This window comes from Sarcophilus harrisii, chromosome 1 (genome assembly GCF_902635505.1).
Source record: "Sarcophilus harrisii chromosome 1, mSarHar1.11, whole genome shotgun sequence".
Lineage (NCBI taxonomy): Eukaryota > Metazoa > Chordata > Mammalia > Dasyuromorphia > Dasyuridae > Sarcophilus > Sarcophilus harrisii.
Genome location: NC_045426.1, coordinates 190,669,799 through 190,688,447, shown reverse-complemented (window position 1 = coordinate 190,688,447; position 18,649 = coordinate 190,669,799). Strand labels below are relative to the sequence as shown.

General features: G+C 33.5%; 1 protein-coding gene across 9 annotated transcripts in view; it reads left to right on the top strand.

Annotated features, from left to right (window-relative positions):
* TTC37 (tetratricopeptide repeat domain 37) overlaps positions 1–18,649 on the top strand; it is a 114,716-nt gene that overhangs the window by 72,944 nt on the left and 23,123 nt on the right. For all 9 annotated transcript variants that reach the window (XM_012541374.3, XM_023496062.2, XM_023496057.2 and 6 more), the window contains 4 exons: positions 2,332–2,553; positions 4,167–4,239; positions 9,757–9,810; positions 9,986–10,097. In XM_012541374.3, the coding sequence (XP_012396828.1) occupies positions 2,332–2,553; positions 4,167–4,239; positions 9,757–9,810; positions 9,986–10,097 (461 nt within the window). The remainder of the gene's footprint in view (positions 1–2,331; positions 2,554–4,166; positions 4,240–9,756; positions 9,811–9,985; positions 10,098–18,649) is intronic.

Here is an 18,649-nt window from a genome sequence, read left to right as displayed (position 1 = left end):
GAGCTGCATGTAGGAAAAGAATTGGAACTTAGAAAAAAAAATAGAATTTTATGTAGATTACTGAGTGGAATAGTATAATAGGAAAAGAAAAGAGGACCCAGGAGAAGAGAGCCCTTTAGGATGCCTAGGATATTAGAGAGCATGATTTGGATGAAGATCTAGCAATAGGTATTATGTAGTAGCCATCTCAGAGGAAAATTAGGAGGGTATGGTGTCCTGAAAAGCTAGAGAGAAGAGAGCAAGGAGGAGATCAGCAGTGTCAAAGGCAACATTGAGTTCAAGAATGATGATTGAGAAAAGGCTATTGGATTTGACAATTAAGAGATCATTGATGACTTTGAAATAAATGAAATAATAAGATTGGAAGCCAAATTGTGAGGGTTTAAGAAGAGAGTGCAAGGAGAGAAAATAGAGCTACCTCTTGTAGACTAGAGCTTTTTAACCTTTTTTCACTTGTGACCTCTTTTTGTTCAAGAAAATTTTACATGATTTTGAGTATATAGATATATAAAATAGGTATAGAAATCAAACATTTACTAATAAATCATAAAGAGACTTATTTCAAAACAATTATTTGGCATATATTTATATGTACATATAATTTTATTGCATATTAAAGACAAACAAATTTGCATACAAATGAAATGGATGTGTTTATTTGTACATATTAAATCTTGGCAAAATATTTGATGCTTTTTACTTTTTGATATGGAGAAGTCAGAAAGGTAACTGAGGACGTGGAATATAACTACATAAAAATCTTTGAAGGTATTTACAAAGGTAGAAAAGTAAATTAGAACTGAATGCTCCTTGAAGGCAGAAACTTTGTTCTTGTTTCCATCTTTGTAATATTAGTGTCATAAGAGTATTTAACATCTTACAGTAATACATGTTTGTTGAATGAATAGTATATGACTAGAATATCTAAATATTGAGAAATATTTATTTCAATTCAATAAATAACTTGTTGAGTTTGATGAGGAAGACTTGTAAGTTATAGATTCTAAATATTGTTTACATAGATAATTTTTTTCTCCTTTTGAGTCAGTATACAGAATCATCTTTGCTTCTTTGTCACTAAGATTAAATTTGTGTTGCTGCATTTTCTTTTTTTCTAACATACCTATCTGATTATTAAGTGTTGTCTATACCATTACTGATTTATATCTTTGCTTGGGCTGCATTCCCAAATACATCTGAACTCTAGGCTTACTGATTTTTCTTTCTGATAAGCTTGTTTCCCCTGAACAGTTCTTATATATAAATTAGAGCTTTAATGCTTATTTACTACTAAACATGGTTAGAACTAGAGAGCTAAACATAGTTCTCTGTACCTTCAGTAACATTACATTGACTCAACAGGTATATCATTTTGTGACATTATTCATTGGTGGAAGTTGTTTTCATTTAATTCTTCTGAGTACTTTTTGAAAGACTTTTGGTATAGGTATAGTCCAAATTTCATAGTATTTACCAGGGATATTCCTAAGTTTTATCCTAAGTTTATAGATCAGAAGCATGGTATAATGGAAAAAGGAGTGGCCCAGAATTTGGGAGTCCTGGATACTAAGCTTCATTCTACTTCTATCTAGCTGGGAATACTTGAGTAAGTTATCTGACCCTTACTGGTCTGTTTCTTTATTGATAAAGTTATTGGACTAATGCTCTCTCAGGTAAGAAATTTTATGTCTGAGGTGCCCTTTGTATATATTAATAACTCCTATTCATTTTTACTATAGCCTTAAGAAAATTAAATCATAATTTCAAAGGAAATGTTTATGTCCTTTGTCAAAATTCTCTTAAGCCTTATATTTCATTAAGATCCTCCCCTCCCCCCAGTAATTGCCTGGAGTTATAATAGAGATGACTGAAATTTGTAGTCCTATACATAGAATTCTAGTATCAGCAATATTGTGCTAATTGAATGGAAGCTTTTCTGGGGAGCCATGAGAAATTAAATGTTTTTACACTGAGGAAATTATTTTTTGTCCTTTGTCTTGCATTTCAGGATGGTTATTTAAGACAGACATCTTTGCCAGAATTATTCCAGCAACTTTTCAAGAAGTCCATAGAACTTGACTCAGTGTTTTTAAGGACTTTAAATAACTTGATCTGGGAAGAAAGGTGTAAGCAAGTGTCTTTCTCCCTTAATCCCCAAGACCAAGAATCATTAAAATATATAATTTCTGTATATGTAATAGTAGGAATTTCATCATCTAAGAAATTAGAGGATTTGCTGTGGTGAGATCTTTTTAATTGCTATGACAAATAATTGTCAAACATCCTAGGAACTACAGAAATGTCTTTGTTTTTTCTTTTTTGAATTTACAGTTCTATCTTAAAGGAACCAACCACCGAAAGTCTTCAAGCCCTTTGTGCTCTAGGGCTGGCAATGAAGGATACTACTCTCTCAAAAGCAGCATTTAATGAGTTATTAAAGCATATAAAACAGAAAGATGATAATTATCAGAAGTGCCTTATTACAGCAGCTGTTTATGCATTACAAGGTCGAAATGTATCAGTGCAGAGACAAGTATCCAAAGCTGTCCACAGGTACAAAATCTGTATTTGAGAACTTTGAATTTCACTTAATATGATTAACTTTAGTATAAGATCTTAGTAAACAGGTTAAAGTGAGGTTAAGTCCATAACACAAGTGTTAGTAGAAACCAATTCCTTTTAAGTGATGGGCTTACAATGTTGATTGCTTCCCATTTTCTGACAGAGGTAATAGTCCCAAGCTGCAAAATGTGACATTTCTGAGATAGTGCAGATGTAGAAATTCATTTTGCTTGACTATTCATGTTTGATCCAAGGGTTTTGTTTTGGGAGTATTTTCACGAGAGGAAGAGGTTGTAGGAAGGGGGTCTGGCAATGTGAAAATCATAGGCTTTACTAAACCTTGAAGTGCCCCAGGCTTCTCATTAACACTATATATAACAGATGAATTGTTGGTCTGAATTTGTGGAGGACCTACGCTGAGGAAATTACAGATCTGAGCACTTTCATCTGTCCCATAAACCCATTTAAAAAAATAAGGCTATTTTCATATAAGGTAGATTAAGAGAAAAGCCTCTTCACTTTCAGTCTGACCAGACCAATAAATTAGAATTACTGCAAACCTTAGTTTTTTGCAATCTCTTCTCACAGACAATAATTTTCTATTTGACCTTCTTAAATATGAAACTCCTTATAATATTTAAGTGCTCAAATGCTTATTCTCAGATATTGAGAATAGTATATAATACGTGGATAAAAGAAGTAGTCTTGAGTCAAAAAGATTAAAGCAATTCTTCCTCTTCTGTAAACTGACTGTGATATCACTTAATCCCCTCAGTGCCACAGGTAACTCTATGAACTTATAGGTTTTAGAAAAGCTGCTTCAGTAGATGGATAAGAGAGAGTTTTCTCACCTTTATCTTTCCACTTTGATAATAGTCATATGGTACTTTCAGAGAGACATTATAAAACCTATACACAGATGACCTTTGAGGCTAAAAAACCCTTGGTCCCTGAAAAGGATCTGAAATGAATGACTGATCAGAGATTATACAAGCATTCATTGTCTGAGAAGATCTGTGTAAGTAGAGTAGAAAAATAGGAGATCTCAGCTCTCAAAAGAGACTGGGGAAAAAGGGTGAGATATTTATTGTTCCTACAGTGTTTTTGAACAGGGACTGTTTTCTAGGTACAGTAGATAGAATTTATAGATACAATAAGCCAGGGAGTGAGGTATTTAGAAACTCCTGACCTGCTGCTCAAGACTTTTTTTTGAGCTGTTGAAGACTGGTCCAGTTTCTTCAGGTATCTCCAAGTTCATCTGAGGTTCACTTTATAAAGGATCACTGCTATGTTGAGCAGTTTGGGACTTCAGAAGCCTTTCTGATTGGCTAGTTATTTGTAACTGACAATTACAAATAAAAAAACTAACAGTGTAGATATTAGAGAGCCTATGTTAACAAGTCATACAAAAGAAAATAACTAAAGGTTTTCTTGAAAACTAGGAATTTTATATTGAGCAAGGATCACATTTCACGAATTAATTTTATGCAACTAAAATATTTATATATTTAAAGTTCTGAGGGAAATGAAAATTGAAAATCTTTTTATTTGTTTTTGTTATAAATGACTCTTTTAAACTTTGTTGTTTTTGACTTCTTCTATAGTAACCCAGCAGACCCTGCTCTTTGGTCTCTTTTATCCCGAGTGGTTCCTCAATATACTCCCCGAAATGCCCAAGTAAGTTATTCCTTAATCAGGGGTGGGGGCTCTATTAAGCCCATGAAATCATTTGCTAAGGCAACCAGGGTGGTGATAAGCTAAAAGTTAGGTACAACAACCTCCTACTGCTTGAGTTGTATACATTGATAATTTTTTATGGCCCACTAATGATGTTATAAATATCCAAATAGATCTTGGTAGAAAAAAGATTTCCCATGCCTGCCTTAAAGTCTGCCCAGAATAGAAATAATATATTATTATATTGGAAGGATTACAGTTTTTAAGTAAGTTTTACAACTTATCATAAAATCTCAGATTTAGAAGGGTCCTAAGTATTCCATCTAGTTCAACCCATACTTATCTAAGAATCTCCATTACAACATTACACTAACAGGTATTTATCCAACTTATGTTTGAAACCTCCTCTTAAATGAAACTTTCTGCAAAACAATTCATTCTCCTTTTTTATTGTTGTTCAATCATGCCTGATTCTTCTCAACCCCATTTGGGATTTTCTTGGCAGTGGAATAGTTTGCTATTTCCTTTTCCAGCTTATTTTACAAATGAGGAAACTGAGGCAGACAGTTAAATGATTTACCCAGAATCACACAGCTAGTTTGTATCTGAGGCCATATTTGAATTCAGTCCTCCTTACTCCAGGGCTAGTACTCTATTTACTGCACTGTCTAACTGTCTGTAATAATTCAGTTAATTGTGATAATGCTCCTTATATTGAACTAAAATAACCTTTTTTTTTTTTTCAAATTCTGTCCATTGCTCCTACTTATACTCTTGTGAGTCAAAGACAAGTCTAAATTTTCTTCCATGTAATAGCTGATAAAGATTATTTGAAGACTTTTATTATGCCTAGGTCTTCTTTTCTAGGTCAGATGTTTCCCAGTGCTTTCATTTGATTCTCATATGGCTGTAAAATCACCTTATCATTTTGATTATTTTCCAGAATTCTTAAAATGTGATGCCCAAAACTTAAATAGAGCACTTCAAATGTTTAGCCAGGGATAAGTATAGTCATCTCTTCTTGGGAACCATCATCTCTCTTAATTCATTTGAGGACAATGATGTTTTTTTTTTTTTGGTTGCCAGGCAACATTTCAATTCTTATTAAACATCTACTTGCTAAATCACCTATGACTTTTTGAAAAAAACTTGATTATTTGTATCTTATCTATCCTGTCCTTATGAAACTGATTTTATGAATTTTGAATGTAGGACTTTGTGGTTAAAGTTCTAGTTTTAGAATCAAGAAGGTCTGATTTAGAATCTTGCTTCAGATACATCTTATATGTGTGATCTTAGGCAAGTCCATTAATTGCTCTCAGCCTAATTTTCCCTCATATATAACAGGAAGATACTAGCATTTGCCTGACATAGTTGTTTTAAAGTTAATTGAAAAAAAAAGGTTAAATATTTTGCAAATCTTAAAACACTATATAATTTATGATGTGATGAGATGATATTTGTTCAATTTCAATTTATTAAATCTTTGTTTTAGCTTTTTCAGATCTTTCTGGAAACTTGACTTTATTATCCACTGGATTAGCCATTTCTTCAACTTCATTTCATTGGCACATTTGACAAATGCATTATCTGTGTATATAGATCATTGGTAAAAATGTTGAACAGTGATTTAGGATGCATCCTTGAAACAGTCCAATAGACATCTCCACTCAAGTTGTTACTGATCCATTAATGAATACTCTTTTGGTACTCTTTGGTTCAACCAGTTTCTGAGTCTACCTAAGCATACTGTTGTCTAGTATTTTCTTATGATACTATACTTATGATACAAGTTGGGTAATGGGACAGTTCTGATATTTGATGTGAGCACATTTAAAAAAATTTTTTTAATAGTATTTTATTTTTCCAAATACTTGCAGAGAGATAGTTTTCAACATTCACTTTTGCAAAACCTCATGTTGCAGATTTTTTTCTCCTACACCCTCCCACCCCTTCCTTATGTGAGCAAGCAGTCTGATATAGTTTAAACATTCATTTCTTCTAAATCTATTTCTGTATTTTTCATGTTGGACAAGAAAATCAAATCAAGAGAAAAAACATATGAAAGGCAAAACAAACAATAACAAAAGGTGGGAAAAAATATTATGCTTTGATCTACATTTAGTCTCCATAGTTCTATCTCTGGATGTGGATGGCACTTTCCATAACAAGTCTATTGGAATTGTCTTGAATTACCTTCTTGTTGAATAGAGCCATATCCATCACAGGTGAACATCACATAATGTTTTCTTGGTTCCCTTAGCATCAGTTTATGTAAGTCTTTCTAGGCTTCTCTGAAATCATCCTGCTGATTGTTTCTTTTTTTTTTTTTTTTTTTTATTTTTTATTTAATAGCCTTTTATTTACAGGATATATACATGGGTCACTCTGCTGATTGTTTCTTATAGAACTATAATATTCTATGACATTCCTATACCAAGCTATTCCCCAACTGATGACCATCCACTAAGTTTTCAGTTTCTTGTCACTACAAAAAGAGCTGCTATAGTGGATCCTTTTCCTTCTTTTATGATCTCTTTGGGATATAAGCCCAGGAGAAATGCTTCATCATCACATTTTAGAAAGGACATTGATGATGTCAACTAAACCAAACCAGCTTCTTATCTGTGGGTGGTTGTAGCTGAACAGAGCAGACTAAATTTTTTTCTTTTTTTTTTTTGCTAAGGCATTTGGAGCTAAGTGACTTCCCCAGGATCATACAGCTGGGAAGTGTTAAGTGTCTGAGGGCAGATTTGAACTCGGGTCCTCTGGTGCTCTATCCACTGCACCACCTACCTGCCTCAACAGAATTACAAATTAAACAAGAGTTTAATTTAAAGTGAGGGCAATAGCTTGTAAAGAAAGAGGTAGATTAGACATGTTTGAAATTTGAATAATTATCAGTGGTTACATAGTAAGTTATAGCTTTGACAGTGAAGGGTAATAGCAACAATGAAACAAGTTTGATTCATAGTTGGGCTTCATGACTGGAACATGGGTAATTATCTGGTACTTGTCTGAGCTCAAAGAATACCTGGTGCTAATCTGCAAAATCCAGAGTGAGAGATCATCCAGATGATAATCTGGATTTCTGCAGAGGATTCTTGTTAAGCCCAACTCAGTACACAACTTGCTTGCTGTACCTTAGCTTTGGAAAAGGGTGTCTCTCAATGAGCTGTTGAGTGTACAGAGGGAGGACAAAAGGATGGTAAAAAAACTTTTAAGATCTTGACATGGGAAGAATGCTTGAAGTTGTTTAATGTGGAAAAGAGAAGAATTGAGCAGGCATGGGGCATCTGAGATATGTCTTCAGGTATCTAAAGGGATGTCTATCAATGGAAGATGGCTTACACTGATTCTACATCTTCCCAGAGGCTTTTAAAGGATTGATTTAACTAGCTGACAATTACAGCTCGACCCCAAGTGGAATTAATTGCCTTAGTAATGTCTTTATTAGAGGCCTTTAAGAACAACTCAGAGAATTCTTTGTTAGGATTGTAGAGAGGATTCTTATTCAGGAATGAATTAGGCTAAATGATTGCTGAGGTCCCTTCCGATTCAAATTCTTTGATTCATGTGTTTTATGATTCCTTCAGTATATACCAGTCTTTATTTCTATACACCTAATATTAGTTGCATAGGACTTCCAAGGATATTGAGGTAGGAACATCATCACTGATAATGAGATGTTATACCGATATTAATTATGCAATCTATGCTTTTGATATATGATATATAACTTTGTTAATGTCTACTTATGGCAAAAGAATAAAAAAATCCAAATAGAAAATATAGTCATGTGAAGCTTTCTCTATACATGGAGAATCTGTTTCATAGGGTTATAGATTTGAAGCTAGAAATTTAAGCACATATTTTTCTGTTGTTAAGGAAATAATGCTCTTGTAACTTAAAATCAATATCTTACTATATATATATACATATATATATATATATATATATATATATATATATGTATATATATATATTTCTTTTTGTTCCAATTGAAAAACTTCTCTGGTGATTGACTGAAAAAATGTGTATTGGTACTTTGAATTCATAGTTGACCTACATACATAGTTGACCTAAATTAGAAACTATTCTATAATTTATTTAATTTTTGAGTTAATTGAAACAGTAGAGTTTAATGGTATTTAAAGAGCATTGTAATAAGTTTTAACTAAAATTTGAAGTTTTTATAAATTTTACAAAGCATTTTATGTGAATAGGGAGCAAATAATTTTTTCTCTACTTTAATTATTAAGTTCTTGAGGCTGGATTTGTACGTGGGTCTTCCTGATTCCAAGCCTAACTTTCTATCTATAGTGGGCCAACAAGTTCATAAACATTTATTAAGCATCTATTGTGTACTAGGCATGAAAAGAACTGGTAATAATAAGAAAGACAAAAGATAATTTTTGCTTTCAAGGTATTCCTTGTCTACTAGAGGAAGTCAAAATGCAAATGACCACATATAAACAAGAAATATAGAAGATAAATTGTGGGAAGATAACATTAAGGGACATTAGGAAATAATTTCTTTCATAAAAAAAGTGAGATTTTTAGCTGACATTTGAAGAAAACCAGGGAAACCAGGAGGGCAGAGATGAAGCAGAAGTAGAGTTCCCCATATGGGGGAATTAATCTATTAGGTCCCTTGCAGTTGTAAATCTGTGATCCCTATGCTTTATGAGAAGACATGGGTAAAAATTTTATGAGATGAGAAGATATCAGAGGTGAAGATGAGGAAGGAAAGAATTCCAGGCATGAGTGACTGAGGGGATGGACATATACTTCATACCATAGGAACTTTAGGAAAAGAGGAGGGCTTTGAGTTTAAGTTACTGGATATAATTTAAGATATCCATTGTGGCAGTTAGAGATGAGGATATTGGTGCTAGTTATTTATAATTGATACAAAATCATTATGTCTTTTAAAAAATGTCAGCATCATAACAATTTAGTTAATGAGAAATGTAGAAGTCAGCTAATAATAATAATAATGAGTTGCCTTTAATAAATAATAATAATAAGTTGCCAGAATTTTTGCATTGGATGAGTAGGAAAAGTCCTAATTTTTCAAATCAGTATGAAAAGGTATTACTTTGTTCTTCTAGGACTTTACATATTTGTGACAAGGGAAGACTTCTCAGTGAGAAGGGAACAAGAGTATAGTAGATTTGTAGGTAGGGGTAAATAAGTCCCTAAAGAAAGCTATAACAATAAAACTTTTTTTCCTAAGATTTTTCCAGAAAACAAAAAGTATGGAAGGGGGACTAAACAAAGAAGTTTTAATATCCTCATAAGTTTTACATAGCTGTGTATTTTATTCATATATGTCTATAGTTTCATATACATATTAAAGTGTCTTAAATATCTTGTTCTTTTTTGTAGAAATGTTTACATTTTATGATTATTTTTATAGCAAATAAAAAATGTTTAAAGAATTTTGAAGGATATCTGTTATGTGCAATTTCTGCAATAATTAAAATGTAATTGTTCAATATAAATATATTTCAGGGTGGAGCTGTAGCAGGAAATGTGGCTCACATACTTGACTCGAATCATGGAAAGGTTGGTTTTCCCCCTTGTTCCAAAAAAAAATATTTCATGTTAATATGAGAGAATTAAATGACTTTCAAATGTGACATAAGGATAATGTCATATCATCAACATGCTGCTGTGGTAATTTTTGAGAAACATGCAATCATAAAAGTGGATGATTTAACGCTTCTTTTTTATTATGCAGAAGGCCTTACTGTATACTGCAGTCAATCAGTTGGCAATGGGAAGCAATTCAGCAGAAGATGAAAAAAATGATCCACTTAAGACCATTCAGAAGGCAGTCCTATTATCTCCAGGTGAATAACAAAAATTACATAATTAATAACACTATTTTCAATAATTCACAGTCTAGATTTACAAAGACTTTTATGAAATTTTTCCTCTAATATTTAAACATTAAATATTTGTTTATATACAAATGGTACTAGTAACTAAAAATGGTTTTTAAGTCTTCATTAAAACAGATCTAATAGAATCTGTACTTAGAAATATACTTCATTAGTAGCCATTGAAAAGTGAATTTTATTTTTAAAGTACTGCAATTTTATTTGGAGAACATAGAATGTGAATCAAATGAGCTGTTTCTCTTCTCTTTATTCCAGTAATTTAAAGTAATGAGATTTTATTATAGATATTTTAGATATAGATTTCTGTATATATATTTCACCCTAACCTAGAGAGGATTAGCTTCTTGAAGGAAAGGATTATCATTTTGGTTAAAAAAATTTTTTTACTAAGCCTGTGTGTATAATACCGTGAATGATTATAGTATCAAGATCCAAGAAAGCTTGTTTGTCCCTGCAAAGGTCTTAGAAGGCTCTGAGGAGTGACATTGTTCTATTTTGAGGGGAATTAGAAAAAGTAGTAGAGAAGAATACAGTAGGGAAGGTAAGAAAAAGGGAAGGGAATGTATTAACTCACATCACTCCTAATCTTGACCAGCAATCTCATAGTAGATTTGTTACAGTTAGGACTAAAAGATTTATGAAGAGTCTTTTAGTCTCACCACCTTGTTTTACAGGTGAGGAAACTTAGTCCCAGCATGCTTAAATGAAGTCATTTAATCAGGGTCATTTGACCTGCCTGTTGTTTAAAAAAATACTAATATTAAACCAAATAATTGTAATAGGGTAAAGGAACCAAGTATTTATTAACTACTTACTATATACCGGGCACTAGGCTAAACACTTTACAATTATTATCTCATTTGATCCTTATAGTTTACAATTGAAGAAACTGAGTCAGACAGAAGTTAAGTGACTTGCCCAGGATCACACAGATATTAAGTGCCTGAGACTGTATTTGTACTTGGGTCTTCCTGATTCCAGGCCTAACTTTCTATCTACTGGGCCAACAACTGCCCAATTACGACTATTCAGGTTTGGCCCCCCCAGAAAAAGAGACGAGGAAACCTATGTGTTTTTTTCTTTGGACTCATGGGATACTCTTCGTGCCAACACTGCTTATACTGTTAGATGTGGTCACAGAAGTGGGTTTACTGAACTGATTTTCTTTGTTACAAGAGAAGAGAAATTATTGGCTGCTCCTATACCTCAGAACTGTCTTATAGGACTGAAATGTTCTATTGGGAGGTCAGCATCTCCGACTCATCATTGAGAAGGCCTGCCCTCAACTCTGTGGCTTGGATTATGGGGATTGAAGGGTGAGAACTCCATATGGAAATTGTAGGGGATCTGAAGAAAGAGAGCTTTGGAAACCAAGGGCCTCTTGCTGTTGGTTACAAGTGACATGTAACTTTTATGGGATACTTTTCAGTCCTTCCTTTCCCCCTCCCTCCAACATAATTCATTCCCTCCCTTCCACCCCCATCTTCCAGAGTCCAGCATTAGCCTACTGACTTTATACTGCTGCCATTGTTGATCCTGACAAGGATTTCTCTCATTTTGTGGCCTTTCATAGTATCATTTCTCCTTTATGTTGCTATTTTTAAGCCAGTATGCAGCCTTTATGATATTTTCTCATGCTTTTAAGTGGAATCATATGGCACTATCTCATCAAGTCTATTTTGCTTATAGTTGCTTCCTTATCACTCCTATCTTCCTTCTTAATTCTCTCTGCCCCTACTTATTTCCATGTTGAATTCACTTCTTCACCAAAGTGTGTGTGTGTATGTGTGTGTGTGTGTGTGTGTGTGTGCGCGCGCACTTTTTAAATTTAATTTTTTCATGTGATGCCTGTTCTCTGCTACCCTTTCTCCATGTTTTTATATGCTTCATCTCTTGGACCCCTGTGATGTGAGTTAACACATTCCTACCCTTTTTCTTATCTTCCCTACCATATTCTTCTCCACTACTTTTTCTAATTCCCCTCAAAATAGAACAAAGTCACTCCCCAGGGCTCCTAAATTGTTTAATTCTTTTTATGACCTTTGCAGACATTAGAATTTTGAAGGGATACTTATTTATTTTCCTTCTATTGGAATATGTACACTTTATCATTGTGTAGGATTCTCCAAATGCTTAGATGTAGGAATCCAGATTACTATGTTGCCTAGGAGCTGGTTTTGTCTTTTTTTTCTTGTTTGGCTCAGGTACTGAACTGAATGCTGATCTGACTCTGTATCTTGCTATGCGTCTGAGATGCTAACATGCCTATATCTACTTCCTGCCTTAGTCTCTACTAAGAGCCTGTAAAGAGGTCTGGAAGTTTTCTTGTATAAATCTAGCCTGGATGGAGGAGCTTGGAGCTTTTTTTTCTTTTGTCATTATTTTTTCTGGTACCCTTTCAGGACTTTTGCTAGAGTGTTTATGTTTATCTTAGTTTTTCCAAGTCTTAATATACCCCAATCCTTGCTGGAAAACAACTACCACCAGAATTCTATCCCTCCTGAATAAATTGCAAAGAGTAAATTGAGCAATGTTAGTATGCATTTTGGAAACATTGACATCACATAATATTTAACAGCATAATTTTTTAACAGGAGTCTGTTGACCAAATACATAATCTTGATTTAATATTCTAAAATAACTTGTAGTCAGTAATGTAGATCAGGCAACTAGGTAAATTTCCATTTCTTGCAATTATTATTGAATGAGTTAACACTAATTTAAAAAAAAAACTCTCCTCTGCCATTTATTAGTCTTTTTTTTTTTTTTAATTATAGCTTTTTATTTACAAGATATATGCATAGGTAATTTTTCAGCATTGACAGTTGCAAATCCTTTTGTTCCAACTTTTTCCCTCCTTCCTCTCCATCCCTTCCCCCAGATGGCAGGTTGACCAATACATGTTAAATATGTTAAAGTATAAGTTAAATACAATATATGTATACATGTCCAAACAGTTATTTTGTTGTATAAAAATAGTCGGACTTTGAAATAGTGTACAATTAGTCTGTGAAGGAAATAAAAAATGCAGGCGGACAAAAATAGAGGGATTGGGAATTCTATGTAGTGGTTGGTTCTTAGCCATCTCCCAGAGTTCTTTCCCTGGGTGTAGCTGGTTCAGTTCATTTCTGCTCTATTGGAATTGATTTGGTTCATCTCATTGTTGAAGAGGGCCACGTCCATCAGAACCATTTATTAGTCTTGATAACAAACAGGATCTAATGACAAAGATTTGTCCACATTTTAGAAAGGAAAGATTAATAAGGTAAAGGGATCTGTGGTGTTCACTTTGATTATCTTGTCTTGTCTAAGGTGATTTATATTTATTATAGGCAGCTGTTCAGACAAAGTGGTATGATCAAACATCTAATTGTGTAGATTTGTACCTATTAGAGAAATAATCTGTGATACATAAAAATGCAATAAATTTAGAGCAGTCTAGTACAGCTGTGTAATATCAGGGCTTAAAATTTCTAGAGCTGTATGTAGCACAGTTTTAACACAATATTTTATGGTATTTTTAAAAAATTAAGTAGTTAAATATAGGCAGAAGAATAGAGAGGGAAATCATTTTTCTCATTGAAATGGAACTGAAAGGATTAAGATTTAGGTGGAGAGGGGAAGGTGTGAGATGTTGTATGAGAATACTTTGGTAAGTTTCCAGGTATGAATCTGTGGATCATTCTGGTCCTATTATTCAGCTTCATAAAGACTGTGCCTATGAGTTAGCTGTGTATGGAAGCATTATCACTAAGCGCAAGGTCCTTTTTGTCTTACTGCTTCCTAGTTATTGAGCAAAAAATCTTCCAAAAATAGGCTGCTAATAGAGGAGATAATCCACACTGGATTGTTATGTCTTGAATGGTTTACTGAAGTATAAATGATTCATGTTTCATTTTTCTTTTTTTTAAAAAAAATTTCAAAATCACCATGGGTAGTCTGTTTTTTGAGTAGAGCAAATTTATCTGTTTTCTTTTGAAAGTGGGTAATAGGATAGTGATTAGTAAAACATAAATATGTGGAGGCAGATCTTTGTGCTATATATATATATATATATATTTTTTTTTTTTATTATAGCTTTTTATTTACAAGATATATAGATGGGTAATTTTTCGGCATTGACAATTGCAAAACATTTTGTTCCACCTTTTCCCCTCCTTCCCCACACCCCTTCCTCCAGATGGCAGGTTGACCCATACATGTTAAATATGTTAAAGTATAAGTTAAATACAATATATGTATACATATCCATACAATTATTTTGCTGTACAAAAAGAATCAGACTTTGAAATAGTTTTGGAAAGGTGAATGTTGAAAACTATCTTTGCATGTATTTGGAAAAATAAAATAATATTGGAAAAAATAAGAGGTCCTTCACCTTTTGTGAAGGACTTTAAAAGCCAAAAAAGGGAGTTTATATCTTATTTGATCCTAGAGGTAGAAGAAGGTAACTAAGTGGAGCAGTAGATGGAGCATTAGTCTTAGGAGTCAGGACGACCTGTGTTCAAATTCGGCTTTAGACAGACATTTGTTAGCTACTGAGCAAGTCTGAGCAAGTCTCTTTTTTTCCCTTATCTGTAAAACTTATTTTTGCATGGGGTCAGGGAGAGTCGTATATGACTGAAATGACTCAAGAATAAGAAATAGAAGGGAGTCATTGGAGTTTATAAATAGGAGATTGATATGGTTAGGAAAATCACTTTGGATTCATGGACTTGATGGACCGATGAGTAAAGAGAGTGGAGGCGAGGAGACCAGTTAAGAGTCCATTGTTGATTTTCATAGCAAACCTGAGACATAGGCTCTGTTATTATTCTCTTGTTTGTATGGTTGAGGAAATTAAGGCAAACAGAGGTCGGATAACTTGCACAGGGCACACAGCTAGTAAGCACAGGGCACATCTGATACCAAATTTGAATTCAGGTCTTCCTAGTTCTAGGTCCAGGACACTTTTCTCTCTGCCATCTAACTTTAATCCTTTTATTCTTCCTCAGTTCATTCCTTATCTCACTCATTATATATATGATTCCAGATATTCTCCTTTCTACTCAAGAATCTCACATCCTTTCAACTGAGGACTTTTCCTTTTATTTTGCTCAGGCCATTTGCCTATGAGCTCTCTCTTTTGCACTTCTCATATCAAAACTTTGTGATATCATCCCTTCCCCCTACCTTTATAACCCTTCCCTTTCTCGATAATACAGTCACTCCAACATGTACCTTTGATTCATCTTCTACTGCTAACTCCTCCCCTCCCCCCCCCCCCCAATCATCCTTTCACCTCTTCCCCTAGTCTTTAATCTCTTGCTATGTAATGGTTCCTTCCTTATTATCTTTAAATATGCCCAGTTCTCATCTTTAAAAAAGCCTTCACTAAATTCTACTATCCCCTCATGTTATCATCATATAAGCTCTGTTAGCCAAGCTCCTAGGGAAAAAAAAAATACTGCTCATACTTATTGCTTTCACATTTTTTCTCTCCTTAAACCTTTGCAATCTGGCTTCTAAGTTCATCATTTAATTGAAACTTCTATGTACAAAATGATCACTGTGTCCAGGTCTAATGATCTTTTTTCTTGGTACTTAACTTTCTTGATCATTCTGCTGTATTTGAGCAACCTCTTCTAATTATTGTCTTCTCTGGATTCCTGTGATGCTCCTGTTTCCTGGTTCTTCTCCTTCTTTTCCTACCTTTCTCTGTCCCTACTTTACCTGATCTTAACATTTTAGCCTCCTTTGTTGGTTCATCACACTTCCTAACTGTGGGTGTTCCCTTGGGTTCAATCCTAGGCCCTCTTCTCTATCTCTATATTCTTTTGGCAACTCATTCTCTTACTGATTTATCAGATAAAATGTACTTTGTCACCATTCTAGACACTGTTTCTAAAGGAATTTTTTAAAATTCAAATCTAACCATTACTCTTCTCAGGCAACCCTAGGGGAGTTTCTCTTACTGTTAGTATAAAATATAATTTTTCTGTTGATTTTTTTTTTTTCTCAAACTTTATAAAACCTGGCCTCAACTACATTTTCCAGTCTCACATTACATCACTTCCTTCCAACACAATGATCACACCAAACTGCTTTCTAACCTGTTTCTTACCTGAGATACTGCTTCTATTTTTCACTAGCACTTACCTCATGGGGTTGTTATGAGATAATATCTGTATGATTTCTGGAACACAGTAAGTGCTTGTTCCTTCTTTCCTTCCTTTTTATCCCTTTGCACTGATTGTCCCCCATACCAAGAATGTATTCCTTTTGCATCTTTACCACATAGATAAAATTGCTCTTTCCCTTCAAGATAATAGTCAAGCACAAAATGAAATCTTTTCTGATCCTCCAACTGCTAATTTTCTCCCTCCCAAACTACTTTTTTAAAAAAAAAGTTTTTTTAAAAAAAAAACTATTTTCCATTTATTTTTAAATACCCTAAAAACCAAACCCCACAAGTATTTGTTGTCTTTCACATTGAGCTCCATTATAGGGATTATTTCATTCCTTTATTTGTATACCTGCCTCTAGTACAATGCCTAGCACATGATTAGTGCTTAATAAATGCTTGTGACTTGTTTCATTGCTTGATTGATATGAGTTATATTTTTAGTGTTTGTATAGTCTAAATTACAAAAGATTCCTTCTTAAAATAAGCCTTCATTGTTGACTTTCTCATAGTTACATACTGCTCCAACTCATCCCATTTAATTATAGATATAGGTAGGTTTTACACTTTCTATCTGTTACCCTGACTCCTGAAATTAGTATATGATGACCCTTCTTTAGATTTTTTAAAGAATTTTTGGTTGTGTTGCAGAAATGTTTGTGGTGTTTAAAATGAACAAAGTGATAGTTTATAGACATTTTGTGACCTAAAGAATGAATGATGTTTAGAAAATGGAGACCAATTCTTTTTAGCTTTATTTTATTTGGTTTTAAGAGTGATGGCATATTTTCAGTAATTTTTATGGTTCGAGTGTTATTATTTACAAGGAACTGTCTAAATTCTTTGGAAATACTGAAATTGCATGTAGTTGTGTGTAACTGACTTGGTATTTAGAACTTTTCATCTCACTTGGTATTTCTTAGAACATAATTTGATCTGCACAAAATTAATAGTTTACTCGCTATTAGCCACATTTTTTCTTACATTAAAGTCAAGTACGTAAGGATCTCAGTCACTTGATGAATGATAGATATATTGGATGACAATATAGTGACTAGAAATATTTGATAAAAAGCTCTTGGCATTCAAAAGATTTTTAAAAACATTTTAAACTAGTACTTTTTAGTTTAGGTTTTTTAATTGTTGGTATGGCAAAAAAAAATAGTACAATTAAAATTGTTGAAAGATTAGAATAAATTATGAAATGGAAAATTTTGGATCCATTCATTATTTATGCAACAACTTTCAAGAAAGTCCTTGGATTCTTGGTATGTAGTCCACGTTGCTTAATATTTGGAATTTCATTGAAATTGACATTTCTCAAAAAAGGATTTGCTCTTCACAAGATTAATAAACAAAATACTCCTACTTATGTGGAAAGTCAAGTAGATGTGGATCCCCGACATGTGATGAGGGATAATATGTTAGATATTAGTTTTTTAGGCTTTTATTTCTAATAACCTGACAGCTCTTAGATTCAGTCCTTTTCCTAGAGGAAAAAATAAGGAATGACAAATTTATCTCCCATATCTGAAATGTACTTCATTTTTACTTCTACCTCTTATAATCCCTAACATTCTTCAAGGTTCAGCCCAAGTGAAAAGAGCCTTTAGACTTCTAGGACCTGAGTTCAAATCTCATCTTTGTCATTTGATAGTAAATTTCTATTAAGTGCCTACTTTCTGTTACTAGGAATACAAAGAAGGCAAAGTCTCTGCCCTCAAAGAGCTCACAATCTAATGAGGAAAAGTCAACTACTAAAAAGAGAGGGGTATTAAGCGTTAGCGGAAATACCAGGATGTAATGAAATCCTGCAGCCAGGTTGGAAATAATGAATTGGTTGCCCTAGATACCCTCTTTAAATGGAGCTTGAGAGAGGAGCTCACCAATGTTCACTTTTCACCCTAGAAAGGATATGAGTTTCAGAGCTGATATGATTTTTCAAGATGATGTTTTCTGAGACCATGATGAAATCCAGGAGAGCGTCCAGGTGGGAAATGATCTTTGATATCAAAGTTGATACTAGTTGAATGATTTAACCCCTTCTGGGTTTTATTTTTTCAGCTGTAAAATAAGAGGATAGAACTGAATCAGGCTCATAGATTTAAAATTGGAAAGGACCTTAGAAGCCAGTGAATCCAAACCCTTTATTTTTAGATGGGGAAATTGAGGCACAGAATGTTTAAGTGGGTTACCGAGGGTTACACAGCTAGTAATTGTTTGTGGCTGATTTTAACTCTAATGACCTCTCCATCATACTGCACTTCCAGTTGCTCTTCAGTTCATGTTGTTTCTTCTAATAGGGTATTTCTCCTTATTATGTATCATTACATCCAGG